Genomic DNA, 19,609 nt, shown 5'->3' on the forward strand with positions numbered 1-19,609 from the left:
AGCCTTTCCATTGGTGTTTCAGAAGACCATTCATTTGCATTACGTAGACCAGCTTTTCTTATTCAATGGCTCTGAAGCAACTATGGTGGTTTGTGGTGGTTTGACCGGAAATGGGATTTCTGGGATGCTGTAGTCAAACCAATGGGTGCTCAGATTTTAATATTAGCATCTGATGTGGACATTTGGACACGCCTCTGAGAACACAGGCCAAAAGCAGGGCTCCCCCCTGGACGGCTCCTTGGATTTCCTGCGGGAGAGAGTTCGATCTGTCCCCTAGCAGGGGGAGGGGAAAGCCACGTGGCCTGGGAGAGGTGGGCCTGACCCTGAGGGGCCCAAGGGTGGAAGCATGGAAGAACTACTGAGAAGTATTCTCCCCACTCCTTCTGAGAGACAGAGAGAGAGAGAGTCAGAGCCGTGCCTGGGAGTTACCTTGAAACTTGACAAACATGTGCAGCAGCAGGCAGCATGGCTGAGAAGGAGGAAACGGTGGGGGGGGGGGGGGGTGGGAAGGAGGCAGAGGAGGCAGCGATGTGTCCATCCACTTGTGGGAGCTTTTAACCCCTTTGTGGACAATGAAAACTTTACAGAATATTAACCCTTCCTAGAAGAGTGATGAAGGTCTGGGCAGAGAGAGAGATGTTGGAAGAACGGAGAAGATGGACTGGCATTTTTTGCTGGACTCCTTTTTGTATAGCCATGGACTGTTTCCTTTTGATACAGAGACTCCTTCCAGGGGTGGCAATGCCTCAGAACCAAGAGGGTTCAGTGTGGGTACCCCTCAGCCCCAAGGGGTGCAAAAAACATGGGGGGGACAGATGTCCCAAAGTTAAGACTGTGCCTTTTTGGAAGGAGACAAGGCATCCTTAAAAGGAACCCTAGAAGCAGCCCTGGTCCACGCGCAGTGGTGAGAGCACTGGGCATGGAAGGAAGATGTCACGATGGCAGATGATCTCCAGGTGGTGCTACGTGTGACAAGAAGGCCATGGCACAAAGGACTCCTTCTCCTCTTGATGAACTGAGGATTGAGTATTCTAAAGGGTGGTGCCAGACCGAGAGTTGGTGATTTGGGAGATGTATTGTATTGGAAATTTGGTGGGGGGAGGAGGAAAATGCTTTTGTGAAGTTTTAATTTTCCTTGTGTGTGTCTTTTTTTTTCCCTTTCCTTTGTAGTGTAGTTAATAAAGTTTTCTTTAATTCCTAAGCAGGAGCCTGCTTTACTTATTCCTGGTCACATCTCACAGCAGACACCAGGGAGAGGGTGTTCTCATGGGGGCACTGACATTGTGCCAGGGTCAAACCATGACAAGGTTATAAAAATATTTAGTGGCATACCTACATTTTGGGTACAGGCTGAGAGCCTACATATTTGGCAGGAAGGAATTTTTCTCTGTAGAACTACAGAAATGTATTTAGAACTGTTTTCTCATCTATAAGAAATATTATTAATTCTTGAAGTGAACAAAGTTACATTTTGAAGATCCAAAAAATGGGTTTTTATAAATTTCTGAGTATACTTTCAATAGAGTAAAAGACTTGAAAGGTAGATAAAAATGAAAATAGCAAAGATCTGACTCTATGCATGTACAGAAAAATTTGTTCATGGATACAATTTGGTTCACAAAAATGCTTAATGCCAGAAAATTGAGGTTTCCTATGTGTTCAGGTGTTTCACATCAAATGAAAGAGGAGAGTTATAGTATAGTAATTCACAATTCCATCATATAAAGCAACATGCTACAGTAAGAAGTCCTCACAGACCAGCTTACTTTGAGACACAGCAATTCAAGTTGCAGTAAAACTAAGGACGTCTGTGCTTTTGATAGAGTAGAAGTTAGCGCCCACAAAGTACAGCCACTTTGTCTTATTACTTTAGAGATCTCAAAGCAATATTTTTTAAAAATACTTGATTAAAAGGCAGTTTTACATAGATATGTTTCAGTATCAGACCTCAGATTAATTTTCCCACGATCCTTACTGACACTGCTGGCTGCTAACTTAGACATTTTAAATTATCCTCTTGTTTAATTACCCTACTGTTGCACTTTTTATTTACTATGATCACATACTTATTAAAAATGTTGCCTGAACATGCTATTTTAGAAGAGTCTGAACATGAGAATAACTCTAATTGATAGAAGACATGCTGAACAGTAATTATGTTAATAACTGCCAGTCTGCAGGGAGGTAAGATTAACATGCTGGTTTGGGCACTGAATGCAAGCAAGCATCTGAAAAAAAGGTGCAACTTACCGAGATATGATTATACCATTGACTTGAAGGAATTTAAACAGCTCTTGTGCCTTTTCACGGTCCCGTGATTTCTCCTTGGCTGTCAGTGTGTCATAAGGCACCAGTAAAGGATGACTACCTCCACCTTTAGTAAGTTGAAAGAACTGTAAGTTTTTCTACTCTAAGATTTATTCTGCTTCATGTACAAAAGGAACTATTCATTTTTATTGTCTTACACTGTTATCTTTCAGATTGTTTCTTTTCCCTCATTCTCCTTGTCTTTTTTGGTGTGATTCGCAGGATTGTGGCTTACCTTTGCTTTCCAACTCCATTTTCTTCTTTTTGGCCCATATATTATGGTAGTTTTCTGCCATTACCTCAACCATTCCCTACATTAGCATCAGAAAAAACAGTATGTAATATTTGGTGATGATTAAAAATTCTGTAACTCTATTCTATTTTCTATATTCTATATTTTCTATATTCTATATCTATTAAATTCTACGACTCTACATAGTCTTAAGTCTATGCTCTTGCGATACAGAAACAGCATAGTTAAGTGGAATTTCTATATTCTTCTGTTCTTTGAAGTCAGCACAAGCACATGATACACATATTATAACATGCTATTGACAGCCCCTTCCCTAGCTTCATGCCTAATTTTTTCTGGGAACTCAGGAAGTACCAATGGCATGAATAGTGGAAATTTCATGTTTCACTGTAAATAGCATGCACCCTTTCTACAACAGCTTATCATAATGACAGTCACAAATACACTCATAAAACCTATAAAAATTCAACTCATTAATAATAATGAGACTAAATACATTCATTCCTTTCAGCATAATATATGCAAAACACAAATACAAACCTGAAGCTCCCTAGAAAGTGGCACATTAGAGAGATCAAGTGGTGTTGGGCTATACCCATTTCCCTGTAGGGGAAAAGAAAATTAATCTCAGATAAAATAATTTCAGATAAAAGAACCAAATATTCAATTAGAGCATCTCTATTATTGACTTGATTAGACAAATACGATTCCCAATTTTATACTTTCTTGTGGAAACCGTTCACCTATTTTGCAGTGTACTGAAGACACTGGATGATCAAGGGAATGGGCTTGCTAGTGTGGAAGCATGCAAGTTGCTGCAGATACTTAGATCTCTCTATTCACAATAGATGGCAAGCTGCAAAGAACTAAGCTTTTAGCCTAAGAGGAAACCAGTCATGAGACATACAAGATGTGCCTTCAAAACATGACAGAACCATGTGGGAACAGCCTGAGTGAGCCCTGTGCTAAGGATGAGACAATACAACAAAAAGATAAATTATTTTCTTGAGGAAATTAAAGACTAAGAAAAATCAGGTGAGTAATATATGAACACAATCTTCAACTGGTTTAAGTGAGAAAGCTCCAGTTCAAAAACCTGTCAGAGGTGCATCCAAATGTGAATGGTTACATATAAATCAGTGATTTCAAATGTCTGCTCAAGTTAATTATGTGCTGAAAGCCTCTACTCTGTCATGTCCTTGTCAGGCATCTTCTTGGCCAAGAAGGCGCAACTGCAGAGCAAGTTCAACTGGCTGGAAGCAGAGATTCCAGAGACAGCAGAATTTCTTATAAGGGAGTGAGGTTTGCTGAAGGGATAAGAAATACTGAAGTATTATGTTGTAAAGAGTGCTCAGGGGCCCTTTTGGCGAGCAAATAGTGGCCTGGAGAAGGAATCCAACACAGGCTTAAGGTGCCAGGTGCTGATGCTCACAGGATCAGTGCTGGTGCAAGTGTACGTAAGAAATTAGCTTGTGACACAGTGACACAGCTTTGCACACTCCATCCAGGATTTGTGTCCAATGTACTGCTTCTTAACTCCCACAATATTTATGTACAAATGCGTGTAATTCACCTTGAGGGGTACAATAATAATTCCCCAACATTCGTCATAATTTTAAGCAGCTTTCCTCCTCCAAGACATATTGACCAGCAGTCTCAACATGTGATTAAAAAAATCTACAAATGAAAAAAATAATCTATCATCGCCTGAAAATTTTGCCTGTAGATTAAAAAAAAACCAAAACTGTATCAAATGTGCAGTCTAATTTGTCAGTCATAATTATAACCTTAACAAAAGCCTGTGTTAGGCTCTTCTGTTTGAACAAACAAAAAAAATTTGCTATATTTATTTTTTTATAAAATTAAAGACTTTAAATGCTTCGTCTGTTTTCTTTGAATGACTATATTAAAAAGCTTTTAAGTTCTTCTAATATAATTAATATCTATGGTCTCTTATAGCCTCATTGTCTTAAAAGCTTTTTGGAATCCCCCCTTTAGTGTGGCAAAGTTTTTATTACAGTGACATGACTTCCAATCTTAGAACTCTACAATTAAAAGTTTCTTCTCACTAAAAAAATATAAAATTGACATAATTGTTTATAATTTATTGGTAAATTAATTAACAAGTCTTTTGTTTTCTAAAATCAAGATGTTCTACCTTACCTGACTAGACTGAGATATGCTGCGAAGCTTTTCATTTTCACGCTGATGTATCATTGCTTCTCCTCCCTCCTTGGTCCTTTCTAGGCTCCATCCCAAGGCCAACATGGTTTTCAATGATTCTCTGGCAGGCCAACGATAAATTTCCTTTTCCTTTGGAGAAATAATGTAAAATTTTTCTGTATTTAGTAAGTAGGCAAAGCACAATAAAAATATTCTGTCCTTCTCTACTAAGTGTCACATACCACAAAATTATAGAAAATTTGTATATTGTATGAGAACACAAAATATAGTTCTTTTTACACAAGAGAAAAGTTTGAAATACCTTCAATGAAAAAAAATATTCTTAGTGGCATTTATTGCTGGGATAAGTGTTAGAAACTTACAGCACTGCAATGAGCCCTGGAGCAATAATGTAGATTGGACCTGGAAACTTATTCATTAATTCCACCAGCAAAAAATAATAAAAGAAATGATGGTACTTGTGAGTGCTAAAAATTAGTTAAACAAGTATGTATTTTCAAATGCATCAAGCACTCAAGACCTTTTTTTAGTCTTCCTGTATTTATATCCACTCACAGATACAGAAGGTTACTGAACTACACACATATTCATATAAACACAGTTACCAATCAAAAAATAGACAACAGCCCATATTCCAACACTCCTTTGAAAAGTAAGTGTTAGAAAAAGCCTGAAAATATGTGGCAAAATTCTGAGTATGCTATATTAAGACTTTTCAAATCAATTAAATAACAGTATTTCAGGTTGTATCATAAACCAGTTGCTCAAAATGACAGCTTTTAGGAATAGGCCTGATTTTTATGTTGAAAAGTTCTAATTTCAGACAATTTAGAAAATTCTTCTTGAACTGCTTAAATAGCAACCAACAATGCTTTGGCTCCTCTCCAAAGATTCCAAAGCAATTTACAAACCTTAAGAAACTCAACATCTAGGAAACTCAACCTCTTTAATCCTTCTTGATTCTTGTAATGTCTATTTTCTGAACAGGAAATATGTGGTGAAGAGGGACATATGTAATTGACTTGTGTCTCCCAGTGAATCATTACAAAAATAAGTAAAAGAATTCAAATTTGCTTCACTGTTCTGACAGCTAGAAGACATTTGTGCCTAGTCAGGAAATTCAAAATACTTTAAATGTTTTTCTGCATTTTCAACTGAATCATCTCCTACACATTTTTTACATTTTTCTACCAGCTTTCTAGAAGAAAAATTTGCCTTAATATATGTTAAATTACACTTTCATTAAGGTCCAGGAGTTTCTGCCAGTCATTCCTCATCCATGGGAGCCTGAAAAAACTGTGCTACTGATACTTCTGAATTCAAATTTGCCCAGGCCTATGAAGAAACAATTAACATTATGCCTAATAGAAGTAAATTATACAAGAGTCAGTGTAAGATTAACTGAAAAATCACTTCAGCGTAAAGTTGTACCTATTAACTGTAAGAATTCTTGTTGGTTCCTCAGCCTGACATTTAACAGAATATATTTGAAATTGATCTTTAAAGCACACAAATCAATCTACTTCATATTGATGCAGCTGAAATTTCCTCTATTACCTTTTCAGCTAAAGTTTTGAAAGGCCTTATTAATGGATGAGTCTTCATATTTTCATCCAGTGAAACACCATATTTCCATCCACTGTTAGTCTGAAAAAGAGAAAAAAAACAACTGCAAACCCCAGTGAAATAAGATGAGAACAATGCTGATGAGTGAGAGCAAATTAAGCAGTTTCCTTTGTCACATCTAGCTGCTAACCCACTTCAAGAGCTGCTCAGTGCCACAGGGGAGGATCTGTGGATGTGCAGGAACAAAACATGTGTGAGACAGAAGGGATGCCACCTGTGAGCAGTGGGTCTCACAACACCAGTCCTGAGCCTAACTTACACTGCCCCTTTCAAGAGGACCCATGCATTCAGACAGCACTGACTGTCCCAAAATAAAATAAATATACTGCCCCAGTTCTTTGGGAGGCCAAAGTCAGAAACACAAAGAAGAATATGTAACATTACCAGATCAAGAACTGAAGGATGTAACTAATGAATCCTTTACCTTAAACAAAAGGAACTGAAATTTATGGTTTGAAATTATTCTGTATATATTTACATATGCATAAGTATATGTAAAGAATATAAGTGTACCTTCCTCTACAAATTTGCGTACATAGGCCCTCCCAAACAAGAGAATTATTTTGTACAACTCTTCCATAAAATTGCTATGCATTTGTTATTAATTGTTATAATAAATTATGGAAGAATTCACTGTCTTTTCTTCTAGCTTTCTAGAAATAACAAAACAGAAACACAACATAGTGACAGACCATTAGGAAAATTATAGAGAAATTCAGTACATAACAGGGTTCTTAAAGCTAGGAAGAAAGAAAATTTAAAACTACTTATCTGAAATAAAAAAATACATTAGGTTGTACTTTCTTAGATCATAGAGCTGCTGCAGTAAAACTGAATCTCTGACTCCCAGTCAAAAAGCACCACTACCAGACAAAGTGATGCCTAAAGAGCTGTATATCCTTACCTAATTTTTTTTTAAAACCCCAAAGAACAAGAAAAACCCACCAAACTGCCAAACAAAAAACCCTCCTCCAACCCAAACAAGACTCTCTCTTTTTCAGTCCCCTCAAGTCTCTCCTAATAAATTCTTTGAAAAAGTAACTAATTGCAATGTATTTTCCTAAGCAAGAGCTTTCTTCCACATATCCCAAAATAAATATCTAGACATCGATACAATCTGAACAGTTAAACTGCCCAGTTTCAATTTCAATATTCACCCTAGGAATTATTTACTAGTCCTGGACAATTGCCAGTCTTAAAATAACTCCTACCTTTTCAAAGGCCCATTTATCGTGAGAATGTTCAGCATACTTGCTTACAATGTACTCCAGCTTCTCAGGAAGTACAAGGCTGTAAGCAGAGAGGGCTGTGGTCATTCAATTATAACTTACTGCAGTCTGATTTATGAAAAAAATGTCAGCACCAATCAAAAACACTTCACTTTCAAATGAAGGCAAAGGATTTGGCATGATAATTCCCTGTTCTTTAAAAGAAATTCCACAAAAAAGGCATAGCTATAATGGCACTTGCAGAGAACCTTTAAGTACATAACAGTCACACTTTTAGCAACTGCAATTGCAAAGAAACAGAAACCTGCTTCACCATTTCTACAGGCAAATGTGTTGGTAATTCTTAATAAAGAATAATGTTAACATGGATGCTTCACAACGCATAATGATGGAAGGATAAGACTTTAATAGCAAGACTGAGCTATTGATCCTCAGTTTTTGAATATAAAGTCTGTATTTTAGAAGCAAAAAATTACTAGGAAAGCCAAATCTATTTAATCATTCTATGTGATCTGCTTATTTTGCCATATTATGTTTTACAGCTCAACTCTCAAAATTAAGTGAAGATTTTATAAAAAATTGGGCTACAGACCAACTGAATCATCAGATTTTTGCAACGTACAAATTGTCATAAGCACATGCAAAATAATGATGGTTTCTAATTTATCTATCCCAAACATTTGAACTATTAGACAACAGGTACATAATAAATATAGAATTTACTATTTCTTCTGCAGACATAAAATGGAAATATTTAACATCTGTTCAGGGCTGAGAAGAATAAGATTTATGTCTGGTAAACAGGACAGGTTTCAGTGAAGTATTTGACAGAAGGAAGCAAAAATCCCCATATTACTTCTGAAAGTCCTAATACCACCAACGTGTCAATCACCAGCCAGCTCTCCCTACAGAAGATAAAAATGTTAATAAGGAATGGTCTAAAACATATTTAGGGGAAGAAAACCGCTATGAATTACATGACTCACTTGGATGTGCTGACAGGTTTGGGATCAAAATTTCCTTCTGGATCCACTGAAGTCTGCTTTTCCAAAGTTGACATAATTCGTGTATCTAAATAATCAGGGGGTAAGGCACCAGCTATAGCACTTAGACAAGGCAAAGCCATTCGAAAGAGCTCTGGATCATACTTCTGCAGGAGAGATAGGAACTGGTTGGAAAACCCAACAGAAAAACATGCAAAATGTTAGTGAAATCCAAGCAGCCATAGCCATGTACAAATATTAGAAGATGCAAACAAACAGTAAGTCACATTTAAAATTCAAACATAGAGCAAAATTATTGTTGCATGACATGTATTTTCCATTACATCAACATGATATATTCTAAAGACTACTCAGATTGACATAAGAGTGTGCTGACACTTTGTATGTGTATGCAATATGAGTTCAACTCGAGCTTTCTTCAGGCCATGAAGGCCTGTACAGGGAGGATGAAGGCTTGTCTGACTAGTTAAAAAGCATGATAATCTGTAAAACACTGCCTTAGTTCTCAAATTACTAATTCCTGCAGAATTAGCAGAAGCCATTGCCATTTTGCCTCTTTTTCACCCTGCACTGTTTCATTTTAAAATATGCTCATTAAAGGAAATTTTGATTCACTGTAGTAAATTAATTTCATTATTTTTAATAACATCAAACCTGTAAATAGTTTAGAACAAAAAAGAATGGTGGAGAATACTGTAGGTCAGCAGATCAGATTTACACAACTCTCACTAACCACCATTGGGCTAACAACCATTTACAGAAAAATAAAAATGTTGTTAGAGAGAGCCACCAGTACTGACAGAAACATATAATGTTAATTTATCTGTTAAAATCTAAGATTCACTAATTGGAAACATTTGATTTGCGTCAGGCACTGCTGACACTCTTCACACTTGTGAAAGCACTAAGAGAGGGGTAAATGTTACTAAAATAAAATAAAAATAAAGCTTAAAAAGCCATTTCAGAGTAATGCATAGACCATTTTTATTCCATATTACAAATCAGAATGCCTAATGGAGCAATCATCTAAATCTTTAGCTTAGAAAGAGAACTTACATTCAGTGAGACACAATGAATAGGATTTTTTTATTGTCCTAAAGCAAAAACTGATTTTTAATTGGACTAAATTTTGATCCCAAGCAAGCACAAAAACTGTTTACTCAAGAAGACATATCTTGTATCAGAAATGCAACTTTTTCTTACTGAGAGAAAAACTGAGTAAGTTTAAATGTCCCAATAATACATTTTGCAACTGAAAAAAGGAAAAGTGTTTATTTCATAGTATATTGCATCATATCTCTTCAGCTGGGCAATAGCTGGAAAACTAAAGAAATACAAATATATATTTGAAAACAATCAATGTAAATTTATTCTGCACATACTGACAATTTGATAAGCAAGTACACATATTTATTAAAATTAATTTTATGTCAGTAAAAAGTAATTTGAAATGTTTAGTACAGCCAAGATAGGAGAGCAGACAACACTGACATATTAGTGCAGGTAGAACTAAACGTTATGTGTGTGTGTATATATATATATACACGTACATATCTCCTCGTTAATAGTGTAAAGCTTACGAGTATATCAAGCAAAGATGTGAAATTTCATTGGCTTGGAGAGAATCTTTCAAGATTCAGTGTTCAATTTTTCACTTCATTAAAAGCATTCATTACTGTATCTCCCATATTAGATGAAACGACCCTTAAAACAGGAATTTTCTGATCTTGGCACAGCAAATTATCCCTGTAATGCTTTTATACCCACCCCATAATGTAATGTGAATTGCAGCCATTACCTTATGAGACAAGGAATCAAATATTCCCCAGAAAAGTTTTTCAGTTAAATGTAACTCCTCTTCTGCTGCAATTCCATAGCTTCCCATTCCTGAAGGCAGACAGTAATATTTCCAGCACTGCTCATAGTGATTTGTCAGAAGCTAGATTTTCAAGAAATAAAAATGCTTGTGAAACATTGCTATTTAACAAAATAAAACACTGCTACGCTAAACAGTTACAGGAGTAGTATTATTCATGTCTGTCTCTTCATTTCCAATGGCTCAGAATAATGGCCTTTTTTTCCTTCCTTTTCTTTTTGAAAGAGCAGCAGAGCCAATATTCTGAAAGTATAAAGCCTGTATTATCTCCAGCTCCAGCTGTGTGATTCTCAGTGATTACAGGGAGTAGCAAACTTTCAGAATTGTCACCATGGGAGTACAGACTAGCTCACAGGACAAAAACACAGACAATGAAATGGGTATAAGGCCAGACATGGAGGTTCTCATGAAAAGTTTTACAAATTCACATTGATTTAACTCCTGTCATTTGTAGTTTCTTTAATGTTACTCTAAACACTGCAAAAGACACCTGCAGTACACTCTCCTGGCTCAGCTCTGGAAAAATTGACAGAAAAAAAACCTATCATACAGGAAATCTGTACAGTTAAACAGCTAGTATAGATGATTATGCATATGCACTTTCCATGTAATTTCAAATTTCTACCAGTTTCTTTTGTACAACTAAAAATTCTTATCCCATAGAAATTTTAAAAATTACATTTAGTATCAGATTAGAATCTTGACATTTTATTTTTTATTACAATTCTGTGTAAGAAAGGATATATATCTCTCTATATATATAGTTAAAAACCAGACTGAACACTCCCTCTACACCAGACTTTTAATCAAAAATTATTGATGCTCCAGAGTATGTGATTATGGCAGCTCTGCTTTAAAATATGATAAAATTTCAATTCTTTCAGAAAAAGATGCAGACTGTAGATCAGGCTGTTTTATCCCAAAAAAAAGGTGAAACAAACCTGACAGAATAGTTCTAAATAAGATTCATTTACCATCTAACAATTATAATTCTATTTTTACAGAACAAAAGAAAAAGAAAACAAAAGAAAAACTAGAAAAAAACTAGATAAAGCTTCAGTTACAGATTACTCAAAAATAAAAGTGAATTTTCTTCCCTCCATCTTGTCTCTTAGATTTCACTCAAAATTTGTTCCTGGACCATGCATCCCACCAAGAGTTATTTTAGTTCATATAGCAGAAGAAGAAATCTCAAGATAACACTGACATTTAAATTGGTACATTGAAATACTCTTCTGCTGAAGCGGCAGGAAAGTCAACAGCTCACTATACAAAATATCATAATCACCTTACTCTTTGCATTAAGCATGATTTCAAAAATATTGCAAACATTACATTTAATTTGAAAGACTACAAAACAATAACATTATTTTCAATTCAGATGTAATTTTACATTGCTTTAGCCTTCCCATTCTGCTCTTAAAAACAAGAAAACAATATTTTCTTTTCAAGTTTTATGCTGGATGCATGTACAGAAAAGAAAGTATTTACCTTGAGAGGCATTTTACAGTATTCATTGAGCAGGGGCACATCAAAAACCAGCCTTCTCAACAGCTGTTGTAGCATAGAGGGACGCAAATGGCTGTAATTTTAAAAAATAGATGTTATCTATGTTATCTAGCAAAATTTATACAGTTCAATGTACATGAAATAAAAATTGAAGTCAATTTACATATTGGGAGACAAAACACTCATTAAAAATATTGTGAAAAAACAGTGTTAGGCGCTTAAGGAATCTCACTATCTAAGGATATAGCACAGAACATTGTGCTGCTTCTGAAGCCTCTTAGTGAACAGACAAATGTACATTTCAGTTCTTGAGATAACACTGGTCATTTATTTTATATAAGAATAAAATTGTCTTAGGTCTACACTTCAGGCAACAAAAGAAGCTGTTAAAATACCTATCCTGCAGCAAAGAAATGAATTTGTACCCAGGAATCATACGTACTGGCAAATAGCAAGCAGGCATTCCTCAATAGCATCTCTTTGAGCTTTGGTGAGGGACCGTCCCTTGGATAACCGATATATGGTGTGAAGCATGGAGTCAACCAGAGAGGCATGATGCTCTGTTCCAGAAAAGAGGGGAGCACACCTCTTGAGCAGTGGAAACACAGCTGAGCAAATGTATCTATTTAGTGCAAGAGCTGCCTCTGTGGTGCTTAGAGAAACCTGTATGAAGGAGCAAAAGAGCATTAGTGTCACATTGGATAAAGGTCACTAAATAAGAAGGCTGTAAAACATTAAAAAATGTAGTAGTCCTTAAGTCTCTGAGTGGCTGGGTGCTAATGATGTTTCCAGTATCTACACGAGGACTAAAGTAATTTCTTTTTCAGCAAGAGAAAATTCAAGCCATCAATTTATATTCCATCCCTTGCACCCCTGCACTCTGAACAAACAGCAGCACAAATTAATATGTAGCCTCTATTTTGAAACAAGTTAGAAAACCCCACTAGGTTTTAAATAAGACTCAGCATCTCAATTTCTTCACACACCTGGATTTTCACTGTAAGTATTGAAAACAAACATGAAATAAAAACAATTATCAGGCCTACTGCAGTATGCTCAATGTACTTATTGAATTAATGTAAAGCCTGTATCAAAAGATTTTAAACTACTTTTACACTTTGTACACTGAATGCTTAAATCAAACTTATGCACTATCAATTAATAGTGAATTAATATTGATTTTCTTTTATAGTGAGCCTACAATGCCTTTTATTAAAGACTGTTTTGACTTGAAATTCCAGTTTTCTTACACTTACAGAGCCATTATATCCAACCATTTCATCTAAACTCAATAGTGAAATACGTACTGTATCCAAAGAGGCAGAAGCTCTTAAATCTGGTAAAAATCCAACTTCCAGTAGGTGAAGGAGGAAGCTTTGGTCCTTAATACCATAGACACGGTCCAAGAAGAGTACCATGGGTGCTTTATGATCAGGACAGAAACTGGCAGACATATCTGGCTCATTTACTGTGCCATCTACACAAACATACAATGCACTTTTTAATAGTAGGTAACTGATAAAATGAGAAAGACCAAGGTAATGAAACCCATCACAATTACATTTAATATGTAAAATCACATACTCAAAGAAAACTACATTCTTCTGTTTTGTTCTATGCTGAAAAAAATCAGTTAGAACAGAAATTTTTTATTCTTTAGAAACCCCTATTATTTTGCAATTTAATTATTTTTCACTCTTAAATGAAAGCTTAGAAATTAATGGTACAATATTCTACAGATGATTGGATAATGTGGAAATACAAAGAGACTGAGCCAAGTTTAAATATTTTACCTAAGGAGATAATGTCTCTAAAGCCACTGCTGGAGACCAAGTATTGGCCCATTGGTGTGATCCTTTAAAGTGTTTCTTACGTTCTTACATTCTCTGCTCTACAGGAGCAAATATCTGTGCCACTGGAGCAGCTCTAATTGTTGCAGATCTAATAAAAATTTGAACAATTCTCTGCTTACATTCAACTAGCAAAACTGCTCTGTTTTTCATTTGAAGACTAATGTGGCAAAGGACTTTCATAAAAAATAAATGGTCTAATAAAAGTAAGAAGTTACCTTTGTTAACTGTGGACAACTTTAGTGGTATACTTATAATCCCCACCAAATCTTCAGTTGGCACTAGGGATCGAAGAATTGACCTGATTCGGATGGCTTCCCCTTTTCCACTTTGAATAAGCTGTTAGAAAAATTTGTCAGTTAACAAATTTAGTATTGAGGACATAAGAAAGTTTTCCTCAAAATATTTGTATTAATATGATTTTTTTTCAAACACCAGAAGAAAATGTACAGAAATTCAATTTATCCAAGAATGAATGCACACAAAAAGCAGCCCTCTATCACATTCTTATAAAAATTATTTTATGGCTTTCTAGAGAATAATAAAGGGTCAATTTCAGAAGTTATTACACTGGTCACTTAATTTTGCAACACTTGTAGTTCATATTTGCTTTATTTCATAGTAATGTAAAAATTACCAAAATTTTAGATAAATAAAAAAACATAAAGTAATCAAAAGACCACGGTTCTTTATAAACATCTTGCAGCTTGTGTCTACTTAGATACAGCGAGAAACCATAAAGTCTACTGTTTGAAGGGAAGAAGGCTTTGAATAGACAAAGGTTTAGTGAGACATGTTTACAAATTGTTTACAGTTATGTTTAGAAATCTCCTTACATTTTCTGAGCAAGTGGTAGAATGAACTTACATGCATTTCTGGTGCACAGCGTCCAAGCAAATCTATGAGAGCTGAGTAAAAGGACATGATTGCATTTCCCATGTGCACAGTCTCCTCTTCATCTTCCTCCTCATCACTAAAAAGTTAAAAATAACAGTAAGCATTTTTGCTAATCTACATTTTATAGCTCTTGTCTGGAGCTAGATATATGATCCAGAGACTATTCACCAGACATAATCATCCCTTTGGCTCCAGACTAAAGGATTTTTGTCCCTAGGGTAAGCACGCAGGCTAACTGTAATAGCTGACTTCACATGAGCCTTCTACCTTCCTCTTTTACTTTAGCTTAACTTTAGCTTCATTCCACAGCAGTCTTCTCATTTGTTTTGTCCTTCGGGCTTTTTCTCTCTGTAACTCGTATTCCACTTTTATCTAGCTAATGCTTTATGAATACCATATGACAACTGCTTGTGGTTGTGAATCTCTAATTCTCCCCGCTTGTCTAATGCCCTACACAACAGGGTCTATTATCCACATACTGCAAGCATGATTGAACCAGCTATTAAATTGTCATTTGCCAAACAAGCATTCACATTTACTTACCCTTCTCTTTTATATGCCTGGGAAGGAAGGTCACGACTAGGATTCTCTGAGATCCTGATGGCTTCCTGCATGGCAGCCAGCAAACCATTTCCTCCTTCTCCCCTAAGGTCTGGCCCAAAGCATTCTGGCCGTCGAATGAGGAGCTTGACAACAACACTTGCATTTTCCTCAACACTTTCACCTGAGGACCAAAAAGCACTACACATATTTTCTCCTGAAAGGTATTCTTAAGTCAGAAGAAAGCTGCATTTTCCCCTAATTGTTGCAAAATAGAAATCAAGTCCTCATCCTAAGGCAACAGAGCAGAGATTCCCCTGCAGTCCATGATGCAGACCATGGTGAGGCAGCTGTGCCCCTGCAGCCCAGGGAGATCCACAGGGATGCAGAGATCCACCTGCAGCCCATGGAGATCCACAGGGATGCAGAGATCTACCTGCAGCCCATGGAGATCCACAGGGATGGAGAGATCCACCTGCAGCCCATGGAGATCCACAGGGATGCAGAGATCCACCTGCAGCCCATGGAGATCCACAGGGATGCAGAGATCCACCTGCAGCCCATGGAGGAGACCCCATGGAGGAGACCTGCATTAGAGCATGGGGATGCCTGAGAGGAGGCTGTGAACCCGTGGGAGACCTGTGCTGGAAAAGGCTCCTGGCAGAGTCACCTGCAGACCTGTGGAGAGTGGAGCCCACATTGGTCAGGTTTCCTCGTAGGGGAACTCACATCAGAGCAGCCTGTCCTGGAAGGATTGCACCCGATGGAAAAATGCCCCACATTGCAGCAGTTTGTGGAGTATTTTTGCCTATGGGATGGACTCACATTGGAGAAGGTTGTGGAGGATTGTATCCCATGGGAGGGACCACATGCTGGAGCACGGGAAAGACTTGTCTCACAGAGAAGTGACAAGAATATATTGATGTAACCCCTATTCCTGGTCTTCATGTTCCAAGGAATTCCTAACATGATTCACTACCATGGCTGCAGGTTAATCTATTCAATTATGTGATTTGCAAAAAAAAAATTAAGAAAAAATACAGCTAACTATGAAGATTCAAAAAAAAAAAAAATTTACAATAATAAGCATACACAAATAGTCTTGTGTTTTTAATGAGGACAGTATGCACTAACCTCTCTTCAGATTTAACATATTTTGATGGTTAGGAAATTGATTTAAAGGAAACCTTTTGATGGAATCTGGATGCCAAGAAATTAGACTTACTGTTAGCAAAAACTGCAAATCGTAAGAATGACAGGTAACGTTCACCCTCTATTGGGTTCCATCCAATGTCTGGATATCCTTTAGCCAGCAATACTGGACAGCTCTGCAGGCCACAACCTGCCAGGTAGGTAACAACCTGCAATACAGAAGTAATAATTTATTCATATGCTTAGAAATATGTTTCTAAAAATAACTATAAACTAGAATGAGAACAGTATTTTTTTTCAAGATTTTTTATATTCCGGGCAATTAACCTACGAATCTAACAATATAGCTCATTATTTTATCAGTCATAGGGGTTTATTTAATGAAAAAAGGTTAGCACTCTCTGTTTCTGAAAATACCTAATTATATGATGACACAAAAATACAGCAACATGAACAAATGTGGAATGTGAAAAATAGAATAAAATCTTGTATAATCCAGATCTTTTTGACAGTACATACATGACAACCATAATACTGAACAGCTTTAAAATCAGATCAATAACCATGTATGGCTTACTTGCTAAAATAGCAAAATAAAGATTGCATAAAAAGTTTATATAGTGTAATTCTAATTTTAATGGATATGCAAACCATCACAATTTTTCAGAAGAATGAACAGCTTTAAGAGTCTGAAATCAGAAACACTAAAGAATTTTGGTAAAACAAAAATTTCTAACACAACATTTCTTATCAAAAGGATTATCTTTAATTAAGAGAAATCTTTAAGAAATTATGATTAATTTTTATTATATTAAATTGAATTTCAGAAATATATGCAGAATAATTTCCTCTTTCATCTAAAAGGAAATTTGCAGATAACTGTGCATTTCAAATAAAATAAGTAATCATATGGTTGTGCAAAGGACAACACATGAGCATGATTATAGCACTTAAAATGGGTAATGACCATGAAGAATCTTCTGTGAATTTGTAAAAAAAGATACAAATTATAATTTCTCAAAATGGCAGGCAGTCAAAATAGATGGCAAAAGGGAGATAGATGAAGAGATTATATTTAGTCATTATCCAGTGTCCTAAGAGAGAAAAAGTTGTGAATTTAGGAAGAATTATATGTCAGCTGATACAGTACACAAATTGCCTCCAAAAGGCTGCAACAGTGGAAAAAATGGGTTGATGTGGAAAACTTGTTTATTGCAGTACGAAGTAAGGAAGTTACTCAGAGCACTCTGAGGAAAAAGTATATAATTCCTAACAGGAATTGATAGTTTTCAAGCATTTATTCAGAAGATAAAGTGAATACATACCTGTGTTCCAGTCACTAGTGTTGTATCCCAAGGATTGAAGTCAATGCCATTTAATTTTTTATTAATGACAGGAGAGAGTGCATGCAGCAATTTTGCAGGTGATAGAGAATTGCTAATACTTCTTAAGAACATACTGCCTGGTAACTATATTGCTGTGCTGTCTCACACCCTTTCCATTCATATTCCTGCCTGTCTTCCCCCAGCTATCCCTGTAATATGCCCATTTATTTCAATTTCACAACTTTTCCTCTCCCACACCACGTACTAATCACAAACAGTCCCACAAGTTCCACTGTCATCTCAGGATCCTGTCATCATGCACAGAGACTTCCCGTGTGCTAAGTTATCATTTAGGTGTTTAACTACTCTCTCCATTTATATTAAACCCTGCTTTCTGTTTTCTGCGCCCCAATGCTCTGCTAGCATGTCTAACTTCCTTTATCTGCTTTCCTCCTCTTCTGACTGTGCACTTCCATCTCTTAATCTGTTTTCCTCCTATGATATACAACTTTTATGTAATTTTTTATATTTTACTGTATTTCCCAGTTCATCCTGCCTATCCTCACATTTTTCTTTATTCCTAACTATTGCCAATGACTTGAGTTCTGGATTCAGTCTCCCATTGACCCTACCCTTAAAATCCTGTTTCACCTTTCATCTTGAAATACCTGTCCTTCAATTCTCTTAATTCTAATCTCCATGCCCATAAATCTCTATGATTTAAGCCAAAAGACCTGTGTCCTTTTCTTAATATTCTCTTCTTAATTCCCAATTTTTTCCTCCCCAAAAAAACACTTCTTGATATTCCTGTTTCATGTCTGTTTCTTGTTTTCCTTTCTACATGATAACAATAGTAAAAGGATGCAGAAAATAGAAATAAATCTCTTTTTGCTCTGCCTCCCAATAAGCATAAGGCAAAATCAGGCAAAATACTGCTCAATCAACCTCACCTTGAAACAACACGTAACTAGAGTGGGTATTTTTGAGGACAACATATTCAAAAACTACTATGATCAAGCTTGCCCTTTTAAACTCTTTCAGCACAAGTACAGCATTTAATAAATGGGTAAACAGGTGAGAGTGGCCACCTTATCAAGGTCTGGCTCCTCCAATGCAAGTGCAAGTTCGTTGTTGTCCATCACAGAGGCTGCTGCCACATCGAGTGGTGTCGAACCCCTCATTGAAGGAAACGCTGCAGAAAAAAGTTAACACATAACGATTAAAGGGAGTTTGCAGTAATCACATTCACGCAGCAGAGGGCAGCAATCACGCTGGAATCTAGAACGCAAATATATTCATAGGACATTTTAGGGCAGTTCTTCATCCAAGAACAGAGTCAACTCTTTTTAATAATGTGGAAATGCTGAATTTTTTTTTTCTGGCTTTTTCTGTAAGCATACTCAAACACAGTGGTTTTAAATACAGATACTCAGATGAAAAATAGAATCAGAATAGAATATAGCAAATTGGAGGACTACTATTTTCTTAGGAGACCAACATGTTAGCTACATAATTCTGCACAGCCTTATCAAGTCAAGATTTTAAAACATGCCTATCTTTAGCAAAGGGACATTTCAAGCTTCAATCACCTGTTTTCTTTCTTTAATATTTTCCGTTTTTCTGTGGTTTTTTGTAGCCAAATTCATACATGAACAGCTAAATCACTGTGAAATCACAAGCTATCCTGCCTTGAAATATCTTATTACTATAACCATCTATCCAGCTAATAAATTTTTCCTGTGTTACAAAGTCTAATGCATTAAAAAACTGAGTCAGTGTTCAAAAGAGAAATATGAAATTTACTTCAGTAGCCTAAACTGTGGAGGCAAGGAAATTTAAACTAGATGAAAGAGGCAA

General features: G+C 36.1%; 1 protein-coding gene across 1 annotated transcript in view; it reads right to left on the minus strand.

Moving 5' to 3' along the window:
• The window catches only part of RYR3 (ryanodine receptor 3), a 190,089-nt gene that overhangs the window by 65,118 nt on the left and 105,362 nt on the right, over positions 1-19,609 (minus strand). The window contains exons 42-57 of the mRNA XM_059474635.1: positions 18,841-18,944; positions 16,501-16,636; positions 15,279-15,459; positions 14,706-14,811; positions 14,057-14,177; positions 13,296-13,465; positions 12,431-12,651; positions 11,971-12,061; positions 10,402-10,542; positions 8,586-8,767; positions 7,582-7,660; positions 6,302-6,391; positions 4,724-4,873; positions 3,101-3,163; positions 2,543-2,618; positions 2,251-2,374 (exon numbers count right to left, since the gene is read on the minus strand). Coding sequence (XP_059330618.1) covers positions 2,251-2,374; positions 2,543-2,618; positions 3,101-3,163; positions 4,724-4,873; positions 6,302-6,391; positions 7,582-7,660; positions 8,586-8,767; positions 10,402-10,542; positions 11,971-12,061; positions 12,431-12,651; positions 13,296-13,465; positions 14,057-14,177; positions 14,706-14,811; positions 15,279-15,459; positions 16,501-16,636; positions 18,841-18,944 — 2,035 coding nt within the window. The remainder of the gene's footprint in view (positions 1-2,250; positions 2,375-2,542; positions 2,619-3,100; positions 3,164-4,723; positions 4,874-6,301; positions 6,392-7,581; positions 7,661-8,585; positions 8,768-10,401; positions 10,543-11,970; positions 12,062-12,430; positions 12,652-13,295; positions 13,466-14,056; positions 14,178-14,705; positions 14,812-15,278; positions 15,460-16,500; positions 16,637-18,840; positions 18,945-19,609) is intronic.

This window comes from Ammospiza nelsoni, chromosome 6, assembly GCF_027579445.1.
Source record: "Ammospiza nelsoni isolate bAmmNel1 chromosome 6, bAmmNel1.pri, whole genome shotgun sequence".
Lineage (NCBI taxonomy): Eukaryota > Metazoa > Chordata > Aves > Passeriformes > Passerellidae > Ammospiza > Ammospiza nelsoni.